At 41.1% G+C, this 17,913-nt stretch overlaps 1 protein-coding gene across 3 annotated transcripts in view; it reads right to left on the bottom strand.

The window, feature by feature from the left end:
• Positions 1-17,913, bottom strand: part of DYNC2H1 (dynein cytoplasmic 2 heavy chain 1) — a 499,560-nt gene that overhangs the window by 446,394 nt on the left and 35,253 nt on the right. For all 3 annotated transcript variants that reach the window (XM_033947955.1, XM_033947953.1, XM_033947954.1), the window contains exons 9-11: positions 12,340-12,451; positions 11,620-11,744; positions 4,601-4,776 (exon numbers count right to left, since the gene is read on the bottom strand). In XM_033947955.1, the coding sequence (XP_033803846.1) occupies positions 4,601-4,776; positions 11,620-11,744; positions 12,340-12,451 (413 nt within the window). The remainder of the gene's footprint in view (positions 1-4,600; positions 4,777-11,619; positions 11,745-12,339; positions 12,452-17,913) is intronic.

The raw sequence follows: 17,913 nt of genomic DNA, 5'->3' as shown, positions 1-17,913 counted from the left end.
TCTATTCCCTTCATTATCTTGAATGTTTCGATCATGTTCCCTCTCAGTCTCCTCTTTTCAAGGGAGAAGAGGCCCAGTTTCTCTAATCTCTCACTGTACGGCAGCTCCTCCAGCCCCTTAACCATTTTAGTCACTCTTCTCTGGACCCTTTCTAGTAGTACTGTGTCCTTCTTCATGTACAGCGACCAGTGCTGGACGCAATATTTCAGGTGGGAGGCATACCATGGCCCAGTACAGTGGCATGATAACCTTCTCCAATCTGTTTGTGATCCCCTTCTTAATCATTCCTAGCATTCTGTTTGTCCTTTTCGCCGCCACGCATTGCGCAGATGGCTTCATTGACTTGTCGACCAGTACTCCCAAGTCTCTTTCCTGGGGGTCTCTCCGAGTACTGCACCGGACATCCTGTATTTTGTTACTGACATGCATCACCTTACACTTATCCACATTAAACCTCATTTGCCATGTCGCGGCCCATTTCTCGAGTGTTTATATGTCATGCAACAGGTCTTCGCAATCCTTCTGTGTCTTCACTACTCTGAATAACTTTGTATCGTCTGCAAATTTAATCACCTTGCTCATCGTAGCAATTTCCAGGTTGTTTATAAATATGTTGAAGAGAACGGGTTCAAGCACCGAACCCTGCGGCACTCCACTTGTGACGCTTTTCCAGTCCGAGTATTGTCCATTTACCCCCACTCTCTGTTTCCTATCCGCCAACCAGTTTTTAATCCACATGTGTATTTCATCCTCAATTCCATGTATCGCAGAAAATAGATAACTGGGAAAACAGTACTCCAATTGCCAATATGAAATTTTGGTAAAGGCCAGTCCCACTGGTTATTGTGATGCTTTTACAACATGATAGCAGTAATGAACAGTAGGAAAAAGAAAATGGGAGGGGACAATAGAGGCAGTGGTCAAATCTTTCCATAGTATGCCCCTCTCCCCCGTCAGCACTAAAACATAGACCTTGGTATGAAGAATAGAAGGTCTAATTGTCCAGAAGGAGAAAAAAGAAAAGTCTCCCAGGCAATAGAGGCAGTGGTCAAATCTTTCCATAGTATGCCCCTCTCCCCCATCAGCACTAAAACATAGACCTTGGTATGAAGAATAGAAGGTCTAATTGTCCAGAAGGAGAAAAAAGAAAAAATCTCCCAGGTGAAGAAATTCTTGAAGGAAACCATTTAGGTGAAGTCTGAAGAGCTGTAGAGAAGGCTGAGCTGAAACTAAAGACTCATCAGAAAAACAGCAGGAACAAAACTGCAAGGTTGACAGGAGAGTCCGTGTCCATATAGCAAAAATAAAAACTCTCTGTAGAAGATGTCTCTCTAGGAGCAGTCTTCTGAGTAGATTGTGCCTCAGGAGAACCAGAAGCCTCTGTAATGAAATCAAAGAGTAGAGTCACTAAAGATTGATGAAAACGCCACTTGGAATGGTGTCAACCTGATGACAAAGGCAAAACTCCTGCAGGGTTCTTGCGCTTCTCAGGATATGGAGAAGAAACATGCTTCAAAGAACCGGAACAGCATCAGGAGGAATGATGCTGCGATGCACGACTGGAAAGTCAAGCTAATCAGTACCAGGGACCACGAAGGTGCATCAATGAGGCATAGATGGTACCACATAGCCGCATCATGTTCACGGCGGCCCGGTACCTAAGCAGTCAGTGTCAGGAAAAAAAGCTCAAGCTGTTCCTGAAAAGAAAAACCACCAGTACCCTTGGCTATTTTGCCAGTACCCTCGATGCCCGCAGCCCATTCTGAAGAGAGTTACTGATGCAACTCTTAATGGAAAAGGCAAGAGCCACTAGAAAAATGGTCACGTGGTCAGCATGAATGGACTTGATGCCAGAATGACCTGCAACTGGTGGCTCGCAGAAAAAAGACACCAGTACCATAGGCTTCTCTGCCGGTACCGTTAGTGTTGCGGCTCACCTCGAAGAGGGTGACTTGAATAAGATGCAACCCTCGAAAGAAGATAGGCAAGCCGCAAGAATGGTCACTGTAAGGCCGGCATGAATGGATTTGATGCCATAATACCTGCGACACTGTCGAAATTCCTCCGACACCTATGTCGATGCAGACATCTACGATGTCGATGTCTTGTTGACAACTGATTGAAAAAATGCCCATGGCACCTGCCACACTTATCATAAATCTCATCCCGTGAACGGGTAGAACATTGACGGGGAAACCATCTCAAACAAAATTAAATCCAAGGCTGAGGAGAGCAAAGAGGCCCCGAGGGAAAAGTGAGGCAAAGAAAAGAAAAACTCTTGTCATTTTTTTAACAAACAAAAAGAAAAAAGAGAAAGTAGATAATAGACTAAAAAAAAGTTAAATAAAATGCACTTGAGCGGGAAGGCAAAAGGCAAAAATGAAGAAACATTTGAAAACACAATTTCTTAGCTCCGCGGAAAACTTAGAACTGAGGAGCCGTGCGCCTACATCGGAAAGGAAGGCACTCACGCATGCTCGGTGCGTTCAGTCACGAACTTTCTAAAGTTCTTAAAGTGCCAGTGCACTTGTACAGCTGTCCGTACCGGGACTCCATGGATGACGTCACCCACATGTGAGAATTTGCTGCTTGCTTGTCCTGGAATAAAAGCTAAGTCATAGGAATACAAATCATAGGCATGCCTTATTGAAGCACATCATTGGGGGGGGGGGGCGGAGTACTACCAACTAATGTAAACTTACACCATGAAATCGGCAGCCCCAGTCCTACTAGTATATGGCTTTAACAAACGCACCTTAGATGTGCCTTTAACACACGTGCATAAGATGCACTTTTAACACATACGTACAGCAAGATATATATGCTTTTTTTTGGTTCCCCTCAATCCTATAAAAATATGATGCATTTATCCTGTCCCTATTTTTTGAGCTTCCACCTCTCACACAATTGGCAGCCCCAAACCTGCCAGTATACATATGCTTTTAACTCACGGAGTTCAATGCTACCAGCACCTCCACACCTGCAGGTAATTTTGGAGCATTAAAAGTCGACACTTCATTTTGTGCATTACCCGCAATTCCTGGGCATTGCCCGGAGTGCTCATTTTAATATTAATGAGCTTGTTGTACTTTATTTCCATACTATTGTCAGAGGATGCTACAGAGCATGAAAAAGACTGCACAAAACCATTTTGTCCATCAGAAGCTAAATGCTTATAAGCTATACCATTTAGAACTGGTTTAATGACAAATGTTAACGGCATAGTAAGTTTAGAGCATTGGTGCCTAGGTCTCAAGAATTAATCTCTATTTTGAGTCAATGACTCAGCCACTCATCGCCCTACCCCAAGTGCTGCACTGGACTAATAAACAAAAGATAACGCTCAAAAGCCAGTCAAATATTTGCTAAGTTTGGCTCTTCAGCCAATCAGGAAGAGGACATTGCTTTGGTAGGATTTTTGTTGCTTTTGTTTTCTCTCATCACATGCAAGCACTTCTGCAACCACAGTATGGCTGGGAAACATCATGTTGACAAACCAGTTGCCCAGGTTACAGCTTCTGTCTTTGGGCAGACAGAAAATGTTACCCAAGCAGAGAGGGTGGTTACATGTGCAAGCTGTCTACAGCTTGAATCCCTCATGAAGTCAAGGAACTGAGAGAGGAAGTGGAAGATTGAGAATCATCCACGAGAATAAGAGATACATTGATAAAATGCTTCATGAGGTATCAAAGATTTCCAGCAGTGGCGAAGAAAAGGCTGTGCTGATGGAGAACAGCTGGACTCAGGTTACTGCAACAAGTCCAGGAGGGGGTGGGTGGGCGATGACCTGAACATAAGCCGAGAACCCATTTTTAGCCCATTTCTTGACCCAATACTCTCGGTTTATATTCAAGTATATACGGTAAGTCACATCTAATAACATGCATATACAGTAAAACCTTGGTTTGCAAACATAATTTCTTCCGGAAGCATGCTTGTAATCCAAAGCACTCGTATATCAAAGCAAATTTTCCAATAGGAAATAATGGAAACTCAGACAATTTGGTCCACAACCCTAAAACTTTAATACAAAATACAGTACTGTACGTACTTGTATTGACATACTTGTATTGATGTACTTGTATTGACGTACGTACTTGTATTGACGTACTTGTATTGACGTACTTGTATTGATGTACTTGTATTGCAGTCACTACACTGCAGGTGAATTGCGCGTGATGTTTTTATTACGTTCAGCCGTGCTCAGTGTGAGATGTTGTGCGCGCTTGAACTGCGGGTGCTTGTATAACGTTCAGCCGTGCTCAGCGATGCAATGCGCGTATATTGTGTGTACTAAATGTGATACGTGTATATGTGCTCGTACTGCAAGACAACGCTCGTTTATCGAGTTAAAATTTAATAAATGTTTTGCTCGTCTTGCAAAACACTCATAAACCACGTTACTCACTATCCAAGGTTTGACTGTATCTCCAATTGGTCTTGGAAATGTTTTTGCCTCATAATTATCTCAGCCTTGCTAAGAACAAGTGCAAGCCTCTTCATATATTTCAAGTATTAAAGGTTAATCAGTAGTCTCTTCATGCCATTTTATAAACATGACAATATTGCAAACTTTGGTAAAAATATTACTTAATCTTACCAAATTCCAGATTTGGAATCTGACAAACCGGTTTGAATTTCTCTGGACCAATCATCAAAATGATCTTGTTCATATATTTTAAACTGTTCTAAAAGATCATCTGCACCTCGACGAAAAGACTGATATCCAGACAAGTCAAAGAGCAGAGCTTCTGCAATCTTGATGGTGTCATCCACCTTTAAAGGCAAATCTCATTAGCAAAATATGAAATATACATAGAGCAGATAATTTAAGTACTGTAGTGAAGAAGATTTCAACTTACTAACCTGCTGTATATCGCCTTGTGTGAATCTCCTCACAAAGGCGGTTAATAAATCCAAATAAATAAACAAATAATCTTCAAAACAAACACTGACTTAGGGCTCCTTTTACAAAGGTGCGCTAGCATTTTTAGCGCGACTGCACTGGATTAATGCGCGCTACCAGAAAAACTACCACCTGCTCAAGAGGAGGCGGTAGCGGCTAGCGCGCATGCTAAAACCGCTAGCGTGCCTTTGTAAAAGGAGCCCTTAGTTACTTGCCTAAAATTATCTTCTCCGGGTTGTAAATTAAATATTATCCTTATCTTGGGTGGAAAGATCTATTTTCAAAATCAGATTTTCTTGATATTTTTAAAGGAGAATTGTGATAAAGCAAATTTACTCACCTGTAGCAGGTTTTCTATGAGGACAGCAGGCCAAATATTCTCACAGCCGGGTGACATATTCCGATGGAGCCCGGTTTGGGAGCTTGCTAGCAAGATGTATGCAGAAGTCTCTAGCAGCACCGCACTGTGCATGTGCCTTCCTACCCAACACACAAGAATAGATCCTTCAGTCCTATGACATAGCTTAAAGAATATAACTCCAAGAGAATGTGGGAGGATATGTGAGAGTATTTGGTCTGCTGTCCTTGGAGATTACTTGCTACAGGTAAGTAACTTCTCTTTGTCCGAGGACAAGCAGGCCTTCATTTTCTCAAAGATGGGACTCCCTAGCTATCAGGCTCACCAAAAACAAGAAGACTAGGACAATAGGAACTTGAAACGTTGAGGCCCTAAAGTAATCAGCTGAAGAAATAAAATATACTGATGTGAAGGTGCAGCCTGGAACGGAATAAAAAATGGGCCTAGGGGAATGGAATTGGATTCTAGACACCAAACAAATTCTGCAGGACTGTCTGTCTAAACCAACCATCATGTTGGAGCTTTTGCTCAAGATAATAGTGAGATGAGAATATATGGACAGATGATCACATAGCAGCCTTGCATATCTCCCCTATGGAACCTGATTTCAAATGGGCCACCAACATTGCTAAAGCTATTCCCAACCAGTTTGGATTAAAAGAAACAAAAAGCTGGGTAAAACGTCTATGGGCTTTAGTTCATTCCATATAGAAAGCTAAGGCTTGCTTGCAGTCTAAGGTATGCAATCAGAATTAGCATGAGGTTTTGGAAAAATGTTGACCCAACAATTGAATGGTTAAGATGAAACTCCATCACGACTTTAGGAAGGAACTTCGGGTGTGTGCAAAGAACTACTCTGTTATGATGAAATTTAGTATAAGGTGGGTCTGCTACTAGTGCCTGAAGCTCACTAACTGTGAGCTGAAGTGACTGCCACCAGGAATACTACTTTCCAAGTCAAAAACTTCAGATGACAAGAATCAAGTGGCTTAAAAGAAGCTTTCATCAGCTGGGTGAGAACCACGTTGAAATCACATCACACAATGGGAGGTCTGACAGGGGCTTAGTCAATTACAAACCTCTCATGAATTGAATATCTAGAGACTGTAAAGAGATGGGCTTACCTCCCACAGGAGAATGGTATGCACTGATTGCTCTGAGCTGTACCCTTACAAAATTGGGTTTCAAACCAGACTCAGAAAGGTGCAGGAGTATTCAAGCAGTTTTTGTGTAGAGCATGAAAGAGGATCTAGGGACTTGCCCTTACACCAGACAGCAAACCTCCACCACTTAAAAGGAGTAGCACCTCCTAATAGAGTCTTTTCTGGAGGCAAGCAAAATGTGGGAAGATGCCATTGCTATGCTCCCCCTGTTTTGACTGGGGAGCTAGCTGGGACTTCTGCTGGTAGGAAATGTTGAGGTTGGGACTGCTGAACAGAGTGGGAAGGAGGCAGATATCTACACCTTTGAAAGTAGTAGAATCACCTTCTAGTTCCAACAGAAAACCTCTTATTAGAGGAGGCTGCAGCTGCAAAGACAGAGACTAGATGGTATCTTTATGTTTCTTTATGAGGTCAGTGACCTCCTCCACCTTGTCTCCAAACAGACTTTTTTCATGGCAGAGTACATCCACTAACTTCTCCTGAACCACTGGTTCAAGGTCAGAGGCATACAGTCATGAGAGAGTCTGGACACACCCATTGTGTAGAGTCTGGCTGCAATATCAAGTGTCATATGTACTCCTGGTCATATATTTCTAATCTAATCTAATCTTCTATTTGTGTGTCACACATACCTATTCAGGCTCTAGGCGACATTCAGAGAGGGATCAAAAGGGGATCAGGAGGAGGGAATAAAAGGGGGCCTTGAAAAGGGGAAGGGTGAGAGGGGGCTAGAAATCATAGTTGTCTAGGAGCTCATCTAGTGAAAGAGGTTGAAAGATTCATTTCTGAGAAGTCAAGTAGGTTCAGCTGTCAAAAAGGAAGGTTTTCCGTTTTTTTCTGAAATGTATGTTTAGTTTCTTTTCTGATCATTTCTGGCAGGTTATTCCAGGTTTTTACTCCTATGAATGTAAAAATGGAGTGGAAAAAATGCCTGTAATGGAGATTTTTTGTGGAAGGTAGATTTAACTATATTCTGTTTATGAGTCTCCTGGAGGTAGACCAGACCACTGAGAACAGTTGGGTGAGAGGAGTGGCTGAGTTTCCGTGGATTATGTGGTATAGGATGCATGATGTTTTGAAGAATATTCGCGATGAAATTGGTAGCCAGTGTAGTTGTATGAGGAAGCCTGAATCAAATCATATTTTTTTAGGTTGAAGATAAGTCTGACAGCTGTGTTCTGAATGAGTTGCAGTTTGATAACTAGAGTGGAGTTGATCCCCAAGTATGCTGAGTTGCAGTAGTCCAGCTGGGGTAATACCATCAGCTGCACAATCAGAACAAAATGATGTTGGTGAAAGTATGGCTTAAGTCTTAGTTGGCGCATAGTTTTTTCCGGCAGCTGGAGATTTGAGGATCCATTGTGAGTGTGTCATCTAGAATGATGCCAAGTATTTTTGAGGATTTCTCCACTGCGAGGGTGGCATCGGATTGAAGATTCCTATACTACATCTGCTTATTGGCCAGGTAGCAAAGCTCTGCACCCTGCTCCAGAGGGAAAAAGTCTGCAAGCGACAGAGACTTCACATATATACGCATGTAGAGCTGGTAGGACTGGATGTGGGAATGAACATCAAGGCCTGAAAAGTCTTTCTCTCATATGAATCAAAAATCCTGGTCTCTCTAACAGGGGGAAGCCGAGGCATGAGTCCTGGAACTTTTTGCTCATTTGAGAGCGGATTCAACCAGGAGCCTTTTGGATATAGCACTGCGTATTCTTAAGTACAACCTGCACCAAGAGGGGAGTTTCCCAGTTCTTCATCAGTGAATCTTTAATGACAGGGTACAATGGTACTGTGACCCTATCCCTGGGAGGAGAATCAAAGTCCAGGACAGAAAACATCTCTGCCCTAGGTTCTTCCTTATCTCCATCTTCAGTGGGACAATTGACGCTATAGAAACATAGAAACATAGAAAAAGACGGCAGAAAAGGGCTATAGCCCACCAAGTCTGCCCATTCCAATTATCCGCCCCCCAGAGTTCACTCCCCTAGAGATCCCACCTGAATATCCCATTTCCTCTTAAAATCCGTCACGCTGCTGGCCTCAATCACCTGCAATGGGAGTCCATTGACAAAACCAGTGAAAGAGAAAGACTCAGGTGGAGACTTCCTTCTCTCTTGTGGTGATGAAGAGTCAGAAGGGACTCCATATGACTCCTCCTGAGAAGTAATGTGGGTCCTCATCTGAATCTAATGAGCAGTCCTAGTCAGACTCCTCTCCAAAATCTGAATGAACCAAGAGGGCCTCAGCTTGCCTTAGCTTAGTGAACTGATGCCCATGCCTCGAAGGGCATCAAGGTACATGCCTACCCTCTGACTCCAGAGAAGCTTCCTTCACCAATGTTGAAGGCATGGGTCGATGCTGACATCAGCACCCCTGGAGGTACCAATGTTGAGGATCATGCCACAAACCTCGTGTGAGTCTCAGGGGAAAATGTGGGCAAAGTCTCAACTGGTGCAAATGCCCTTAATGTCTGAGCAGGTTGCAATTAGAGAAATCTGAACCAGCTCCTCCCTAAAAATAACTCAGTAACACTCATCAGAGATAGGCATCAGCAAAGGCTGGACAGCCAGTGCAGAAATAGTCTGAGGAGGAGTCAGTGATGAACCAGAAGTGGGACACCAGCACCTCTACTAAAGAGGGAGAGCTACCCTCTTGATGTTGATGTTTCTTGGGTATCAGGGATTCCAATGTCCCAGCACTCTCAGAATTATGAATCAAAGAGGACAGAGGCTTGTGCTTCTTGGGCTTCCCCTGACTCTCAACTTCATGGTCCTTTGAGGCCAATGAGGATGTCATCAAATCTGTACTCATCCTCTATATAAGATCTAATGCTGAACAGTCCCAGAGCTGACTAACTGTACTAGATGCCAAGAGAATAGGAGACCGCCTCAATGCCAGTGCACTCCCAGTGTATTCCAGTGTCTGGGCAGCCATCAGTGTTGATATTTCCAGTGCCAAAGTCGATGATTAGCCTTCGAGAGCCAAAACGCTTTTCCTGTTGAACTTGCCTCACTCTCTGTGTCCTCAACTGCATTTACAAACAGAGAGAACAAGAGTTAGAATCATGGTCAGGTACAAGGCATCTGATTGCTTTGGGCACACCTCTTGAAGCCACTGGAAGTCTTCGTTGATATCAAAAAAAGTATTAAGGCTAAATTAAATTCCTCAATTTTGAAACAAAAAAGGGGCGTGCTCAAACTGAGGTCGAAGCTTTGGCCTACACCCAGGCCTAGCACCACAAAAAAAAGAAAGAAAACTAAAAGAGCCACAAAAATAATACATGGCTTAAGACAAAAAAGAAATTGGAAGCAAAAATAATGATAATTTGAGATGAAAAAAATCCAAATGGGAAGGCACTACTGCATATATGAAAATCTCTGGAGGAACACAGGGACGTGTCGTCTCTGGTCCGCGGAAAAATGGAAGACTGAGGGACCTGCTCTCATGTGTCAGGCAGGATGGCATTCACTGCTAGAAACTTCTGCATACATCTTACTAGCAAGCGTCTGCGCTGGGCTATGTTGGATAACATAAAAATAGCCATAATGGGTCAGACTAAAGGTCCATCTAGCCCAGTATACCGTTTCCAATCCAAGTCACAAGAACCTGTCAGAAATCTGAATAATCAAAAAGAAAAAAGGGGGTATAAAGGATAACTAATACTAAAATTATTTTGATACGTTTTATTTTGATTTATTTTATACCTCAAGTCTTATTTATACAACAATCTATTGTTCCTAGTAAACCGCACCTACCATTTATCTTAAGTATGCACTTTTACCCTAATGTATAAATGAATCAATTCATCAATTTGAATTAATGTGGTTTAGTTTAAGAGGTTGAAGCATCATAATAAATGCATTGTTTTCAGTAAAGAGACCTCCTATAACTTAGATGTTATTCCAAGTCTTCATCCTGAATGCATGTGGTATAATCACTTACTTCACACCTCCTCCCTACCTTTTAAATCAATTTTTTCTTTTTATTTTCTAGTTAATTGATCAAACTATCAGCTAATTAGTTAACTGATTAAGAGTGTATAATTTAATTACTTAACTTTATTAGACATATCAAAAATCTTTTTTATATAAATTTAAAACTGCTCTACAGTACAATTCAATTCATCCATTTTATCAACAATAAACTCCCCACAGCCATTTCCTATTGGCGATCTACAAGGGGCAGGAGCGTAGGAATATCGCTCCTGTCCCGAAAGCCTGCTAGACCACCAGGTAAGGCCAGGACGCCGGGGGGAAGGCTAAACTGTGGGGTTTTTAATTTTTTTCCCCCTCCCCCCAAAAATCACGAATATGTGAAATCGCGATTGCCGAAACCGCGAATGGGGAGGGGGAAGTGTAATGATCCGTGTGTTTGGTAGCAGAAATCTGAATAATAGCAACATTCCATGCCACTGATCCCAGGGCAAGCATTAGCTTCCCTGATATCTGTCGCAATAGCAAACTATGGACTGTCTTCCAAGAATTTGCCCAGATCTTTTTTAAACCCAGGTATGCTAACCGCTGTTACCACATCCTCCGGCAATGGAGTTCCAGAGCTTAACTATTCGTTGAGTGAAAAAATATTTCCTCCTATTTGGTTTAAAGCTGTGAGAATAAGAAGGCGTGCTTGTCCTCAAAGAACAAGAACTTATATTTTGATATTACAGTACTCCCCCAATCTTCGTGGGGGGTTCCGTTCCAGGAACCCCCGCGAATATCGAAAAACTGTGAATATGGTGTTTTGCCTGGGGAGGCAGGAGAGGGCAGCTGGAGCGCCAGCGAGTGAAGGAAATCACTCGCAGTATGCTCCGACCACCTCTTCCTGCACTAAAGTCAGGCTTCAACAATCAGGAGCTGCTTTGACACACAGCTCATGATTGATGGAGCCCGACTTTAGCACAGGAACCGCGAATTCACGGGGGAACGCTGTAATTCAAGCATGAACCACATTCTACAGATATCATACGTCAATTCCAATAGTACTGCAAAAGCATGAACTTAACTATAAGCACATAAGCACCAGGTTAAATATATTTACAAACATAATACTGATTTCAAAACAAATCTTGTTTCTAAATTCATAACTTCCTATCATAAGGGAATACATTTACAGCAATCTTTAAAAAAATAGAATATGGAAAACAATTAATGCAACTTCTCATATTTAATTGCTCTAAAAAGGTGACTTGCCTTCAATTCTAAGTGACGCACCCAAACGATATTATTTACAACTTCTGGAAGGTTCCTGCCTGAAAGTGGCCCCGATATTTCACCAGGAATACCATGGCATCGACTTTCAAAGTCTGATCGGAAACCTTTGTAATATAATTAACCAAGTTCAAGTTCAAGTTTAAGTTTATTTGATGAATTGCCTATATAAAACATTCTAAGCGATGTACAATTTAAAAACAACTTATGGGGGAACAGACAATCTTAGGACACTTTAAAAAAAAACCAACAATTTGAGAAAACAAAAATTATTAACAACACATGTAAAACAAAACTCTAGAGATATAAAGATTTCTCTATACAAGAGGTTTAGTGACAAACAAGAAGTAAAGGGAAGAGGGAAATAAAGTTACAAATATCAATTTACTTATCCACAGAACACTACAAATACAACTGATATTCTGCAGAGCAACAATTTTGATGCGCATCTATTCGAGCAGTAAAGCAGTATTTTTTTCATTAACAGAACTACAAGTAACTTAACATACAGAAAGAGGCATAAGTAAGGTACACATTTGGAAGACTACAAATTCTAAACAGTAGTTTAACACAGTCCAACTCAGTGACTGAAACAAGTTTCCAACAGCACTATTACATAAACAAGTTTACAAAAAAAGAGGCCAAAATCAATTAACAGAAAAATATGGTATAATTTTTAAAGTGCACAACTTCAGGTCTTACCTTTTATATTATCCACAAGTCCTGAAAGTAGTGTTTCCCGTTCTAAAATCAATTCTTTCCTAATGTTTGGCCGTTTTACTAGTTCTCGATACTTCTGAAATACTTGCATAAACTTATACAACAACAGAATTGGAGAAAAACATTCTTTAATAAACAATTGCTTTAAAATAACAGAAACACAAAGTAATAATGAGACTATTGTGAAATAGCATATGCAAGGTTCTTACAGACCTTAGTTTTCCCTCTGGTCTACAAGAATTCTGGCCATATTGCAATGAATAAATACCATTTTTCCATTATAAGTACAAGTGTGGATGGAGGGTGGGGGAGGGGTGTCTGAATTTGATTAAATTTTAGTTCATTGGACAATAATTTTATATGATATATTTGAATGGATATAGTGTGGGAGGGGTGGGAGGGAAGGGATTAAATCTTATGTATTAAAGTTGAAATGATAAGAAATTCAAGTGATGTATTTAATTCAATATGTCAATTATTTAAGCACTTGATGTTCAAGATAAAATGAATAAAGAATTAAAAAAAAAAAAAAAATGAATTCTGGCTATAACAAGATCTTGCCACAAAATAAAATAAAATCATGTTTTAACAGTCAGAACCACACTACCAGTTGAAATTCTCCTCATTAATAAGGATCCATCCTATCAGCTGAAAACATATTCCACAAAATAAAACTTAAAATTTAAACATATTATATAATTACAGGGGGACTATATATTAAGAGGTGTTGAATTTTACATTGCATTTAATGCAGTAGTAGCTACTGCTTGCATATTAAGATCAATACCATGATCAGCTTGCATGTGTTAATGTTATCACCAGGTAAAGGCATGCAAGGCAATTGGGTAAATTAGGTCTGTCTTCCAATGGACTCCTCCCAACATCCTGGTTCTGCAATCATCTCTACTGATTTTCCCAAACTCCTATTGTTTTGGCTAGATTGTGGGCTCAACAGGCAATTGAGCATAACAGATTTTAAAAGCTATCACTGTCTATTTCCCTCTGCTTATATTTGCCTCCAGCAACTCTCTCCTCACTCCCTTCAGTGACACAAGTGCAGATTCTAAATCTTCTAGATTCTGTGCTTAAGAATGCACCTCTTAGAGCCCATTTTCAAAACTTAAAACTATTCATCCTGCACATGACTTCTGTTCTTTATCCCATAAATGGACTCCCATTAGACCCCGGTGCCAATTCTTTAACTCAAAGGCCAAATGTCTGCTTCTTGTCTATTATTATAATGTTTGTTTCAAAAAGAAGGGACTATTATACATGTCTGTTAAGCAGGGCTTGAAAAATCTTGGTCATCAGGTCACCTAGAAATTGCATCCTAGATAGTAAAAATGAGAAATTAGGTTCTTACCTGCTAATTGTCTTTTAGTCTCTCCAGACCAACACAGAACAGATGGGTTTACGCTCCTCTGCCAGCAGGTGGAGACTGAGACATAGACTTTTGGAATCAGTTTTGACAAATAGCCAAGCAGGAACTAGCCGATAACTTAAGAACTATGAACTATAAAACATCAACTGAACTTCCAGAAGGAGAATATCAAGCAAATGTCTGGATTGGATAGGAAAAACACTGTTGGATATGGATTAGATCCTTCAAAAATGTCCTCACAGTTCACCAGCTAAGCCAGACGAACCAAACAGCACTGCTCTTATTTAACTCCCCAACAACCCAGACAAAAAGATACCGCAAAAAAAAACAACTGTACTCTTCGTGGGAAAAAAACTGAGTAAACACAACAAGGCGGTATCTGTGCTGGTCTGAAGGGACTAAAAGAAATAAAATTAGCAGGTAAGAACCTAATTTCTCCTTCTTTAGTTTTCCTCTAGACCAGCACAGAATGGATGGGACATACCAAAGTAGTACCCATCATAGGTGGGACCTCCGAAGAGCCGCGTCCCAACGCACCTGAATATCTACATGGTACTGGCGAACAAAAGAATGAAGAGAAGACCAAACTGCAGCTTTACAGATATCCACCGGTTGCACAAGAGAACTCTCAGCCGAAGAGGCAGCCTGACTCCAAGTGAAATGAGTTTTGAGAAAATCCTTAACAGGCTTCTTCTGAAGAAGGTACACCTAAACGATAGCCTCCTTGATCCAGCGTGCAATCATAGCCTTAAGAGCACCATCCCCATATCAATAGGGGATCCAAGATGGCCGACGATCCCGGACGCTGAGCAGCACGCCGGAGATTTTCTGAAAACTTTTCTTTGGAGAGAGTTACTTACTCAGAATGCCGAAGAGGAGAGGCCGCAGCGCCGCTGGAGCCTCGCGGCGTTCGGCGGTCCCCTCGTTCGGCAACATAGAAGAACTCCTGCGTCGGATGCAGGATGTCCCGGCAGCGTCGGTGCCCCCGCTGGAGACGCCTCTGAGGGGCGGGAATGAGGCGATCTCCTTGGGGCTGGAGACTACGCTGAGCCCCGACGCTAGGGCACCTCCCCCACCTCCTCAGGTTACCAGCTCCCCACGAGAGGAGGAGCTGCCGGTAGAAGGCAGGCATCTACCCTCGGAGGCCAGGGAGAACAGTGAGGGGAGCGTGGAGATGGACTCCCTGAGGTTTCAGGTGAGTCCAAAGAATATTGAGGAATTGGAAACAACAGGGACTACTTCAGGCCAGCAGAAGGATTACCAGGAACAGCTGAAAACTGGTGAGATTATTCAAACTTTTAATTCTTCATATGTTATTGAAAAACCCAGAGAAGTAACACTGGATTCAATTTGGGATTTGGTGGCTGACCTAGCCAAGTCTGTCAAGCCTCAGCTTTTGCAGCTGGAAAATAAAATTATTCTTCAAGAAACTGAGATAAAAAATATAAAAGTTGAAATTGGTGAATCTAAGAATTCTATTGAAAATATACAACAGGAGTTAAAAGCATCAAAACAGCTAAATGAAGCAATAATAAAAGATAATACAAATATGCGTAGAAAATTGGAAACTTTGGAGAATTTTTCGCGTAATAATAATCTCCGACTGATTAACTTTCCTAAGATACCCTCGGTGACGCCTAGGGATATGTTGAAACGGTACATGTTGGAGATTTTGGGTATTCCAGAGGATACATTACCACCACTTACTCAAGTATATTACCTACCAACGAAACCTATTAAATCACCATCTAAACAACAGGAGAATAATCAACCAATTAATGTTTCAGCAATTTTGGAACTTTCGGATAGAGAACTTGCATCTCCGGCAACATTGCTTCTTACTGTGGCTCTTGCCCCAGATAAAAACTGGTTGCTTAGATTGTTCTTTAGAAACAAAATGAAAGAATTTCTTGGACAAAAAATATTAATGTTTCCAGACTTGGCACGGGAAACCCAGAGAAGAAGACGAGAGTTTCTTTTGTTGAAACCAGGAGTTATATCTCTTGGTGGGACTTTTTTTCTTCGACACCCTTGTAAATGTGTAATACAATACCATATGAAGAAATATGTATTCTTTGAACCATTCCAGCTGACAGCCTTTTTGGTAGGAACTCGGCTGGATGAAGGAAAATCAAAATCAAAGTGAAGTGCATTTGTTTTTTCTTTTTAAATTTTTCTTTATAAAATTTTCATTCTTACAATAAATGAATAGCATAATATTTAGTTTATAATAATTATAGTTGTATGTACAATATCATATTATATATATTGAATCCCTTTCCCCTGTTATTTGTTTTTTCATTTTTCCTCATATTAATTTCTATATTTCCCTCCCTAACCCTATATTATTATTATCAATGTGTTAAGATATCTGATCTTTAGAATATTTTGTCAATGGATCCCATATTTTCTTAAAATTTTTTATATTTCCTTGTTGTAATGCCAATATTTTCTCCATTTTGTAAAAGTGAAGTGCATTTGAATAATGATATCCTTCCTCAGCCAAGGGATCTTGTTTTCCTAATATTTGAATTGATAGTTGTTAGTATTTGTTACTAAGTCCGCCTTATCCTTCTTGGATCTAATTTTGAGGACTTGAGCTGAATTTAAGCTAAAAATTTTACTTTATTTTACTTGATTACCATGTATTTTACTTTTGAGTATTATTTTCCTGCTTTTCTTCAACTTTCTGTACAAGTGGATACTTGATTTATAACATGTAAAAATTTGATAAATAAATAATTAAAAAAAAAAAAAAGAGCACCATCCTCTTTATGATAAAAAGATGGTCCAACTGACGGAACTCCAGGGTCCGCTGAACATAAGCATGAAGGACCCTATGGACATCCAATTTAAGCAACTGTCTCTGCTCCAAAGTGGCTACCCAAGACCAGAAGGACAGTGGACTGGTTAACATGAAAGGGCAAAACCACCTTTGGAAGAAAGGAGGGATCCAACTGCAGCATGACACACTCCCTAGAGAACGCCAGGAAGGGAGGCCTACACAAAAAGGCCTGAAGCTCGGAAACGTGTCTCACAGAAGTAATGGCCATCAGGAACACTGCCTTAACAATAAGGTCCTTCAACGTGCAGGATCTGAGAGGCTCGAAAGGAGGGAGAATGAGCACGGAAATAACCAGATTGAGATTCCAGGCCGGAACCAAAGGACGAACTGGTGGTCAGAGCAATTTCACAACTCTCAAGAAGCAAAGCATATCCGGAGAAGAAGGCAAACGCCGACCAAGCAACAGGTCCGAAAAGAAGACAAAGCCGCAATCTGCAAGGCCCCGGTCCAGGCCCTCCTGCAAGAACTTCAAAATGTGAGACAAATACGCACAAAGAGGAACCACACCACGAGCTGAACACCACTCCTCAAAAAGATGCCAAACTCGTACATAATGTTTCCACAACAACAGGGACAATGTATCAGCCAGAGTCAGAAAAAACGTTAAATAGCAAGATAAAGACTGACTCACTCAGTAAAGCCAACATATGAGAAGGACAAGCACTACTGTCTCAAAGCTCAGAGACTTGTAACTCTGAAGAGGGGAAGATAATCCTCTCTTAGGAAAAGAGTTTTACATCCAATCATGGCTAGAAATGCAGTAAGGGCAAGTCCAACTCAAGAAGGCAACTGTTTGTAATGCTTTCAATGCTAATATATAAGTTGATTCATTTTTTGAAAAAAAATTACAATAGGAGATTGCATTCAGGTTGTACAGAATGTGAACTTATCTTGTAAGCATAAAGCTATATTCAGGGTCCCGACGCGGCCCCGTTTCGGCGTCTGCTTCAGGAGACCCCGCCACACACACAAACTGCTTGCAAAAGAGTCACACTAATAAAGGTGTTCAAACTGCGGTCTGAAATACAAAAACCAAAAACAAAATGAAATGCTACAGATACAGACGCAGACACTCGAAAGGCTACTGGACCTGTGCAGATTTCATAAAAATTAACAGCTGAAATGCATGAGAGGCACATTAATCATACATACCGGTCAAACAATAGAAAAATTCTGTGCAACAAGGAACGCCACCTCCCGCTCCGATATTTAAAAGCAGGAGGGGGAGGGGTGCCCCGTGCGCACGGTCGTGATGACGTCATCGATTCACAGCTGATGCATAAAAAATGACTGTCAAACGTACAGCACGATCAGGTGTTGTCAAAGAAAA

This window comes from Geotrypetes seraphini, chromosome 6 (assembly GCF_902459505.1).
Source record: "Geotrypetes seraphini chromosome 6, aGeoSer1.1, whole genome shotgun sequence".
Classification (NCBI taxonomy): domain Eukaryota; kingdom Metazoa; phylum Chordata; class Amphibia; order Gymnophiona; family Dermophiidae; genus Geotrypetes; species Geotrypetes seraphini.
This window is presented reverse-complemented; position numbering and strand designations above follow the sequence as displayed.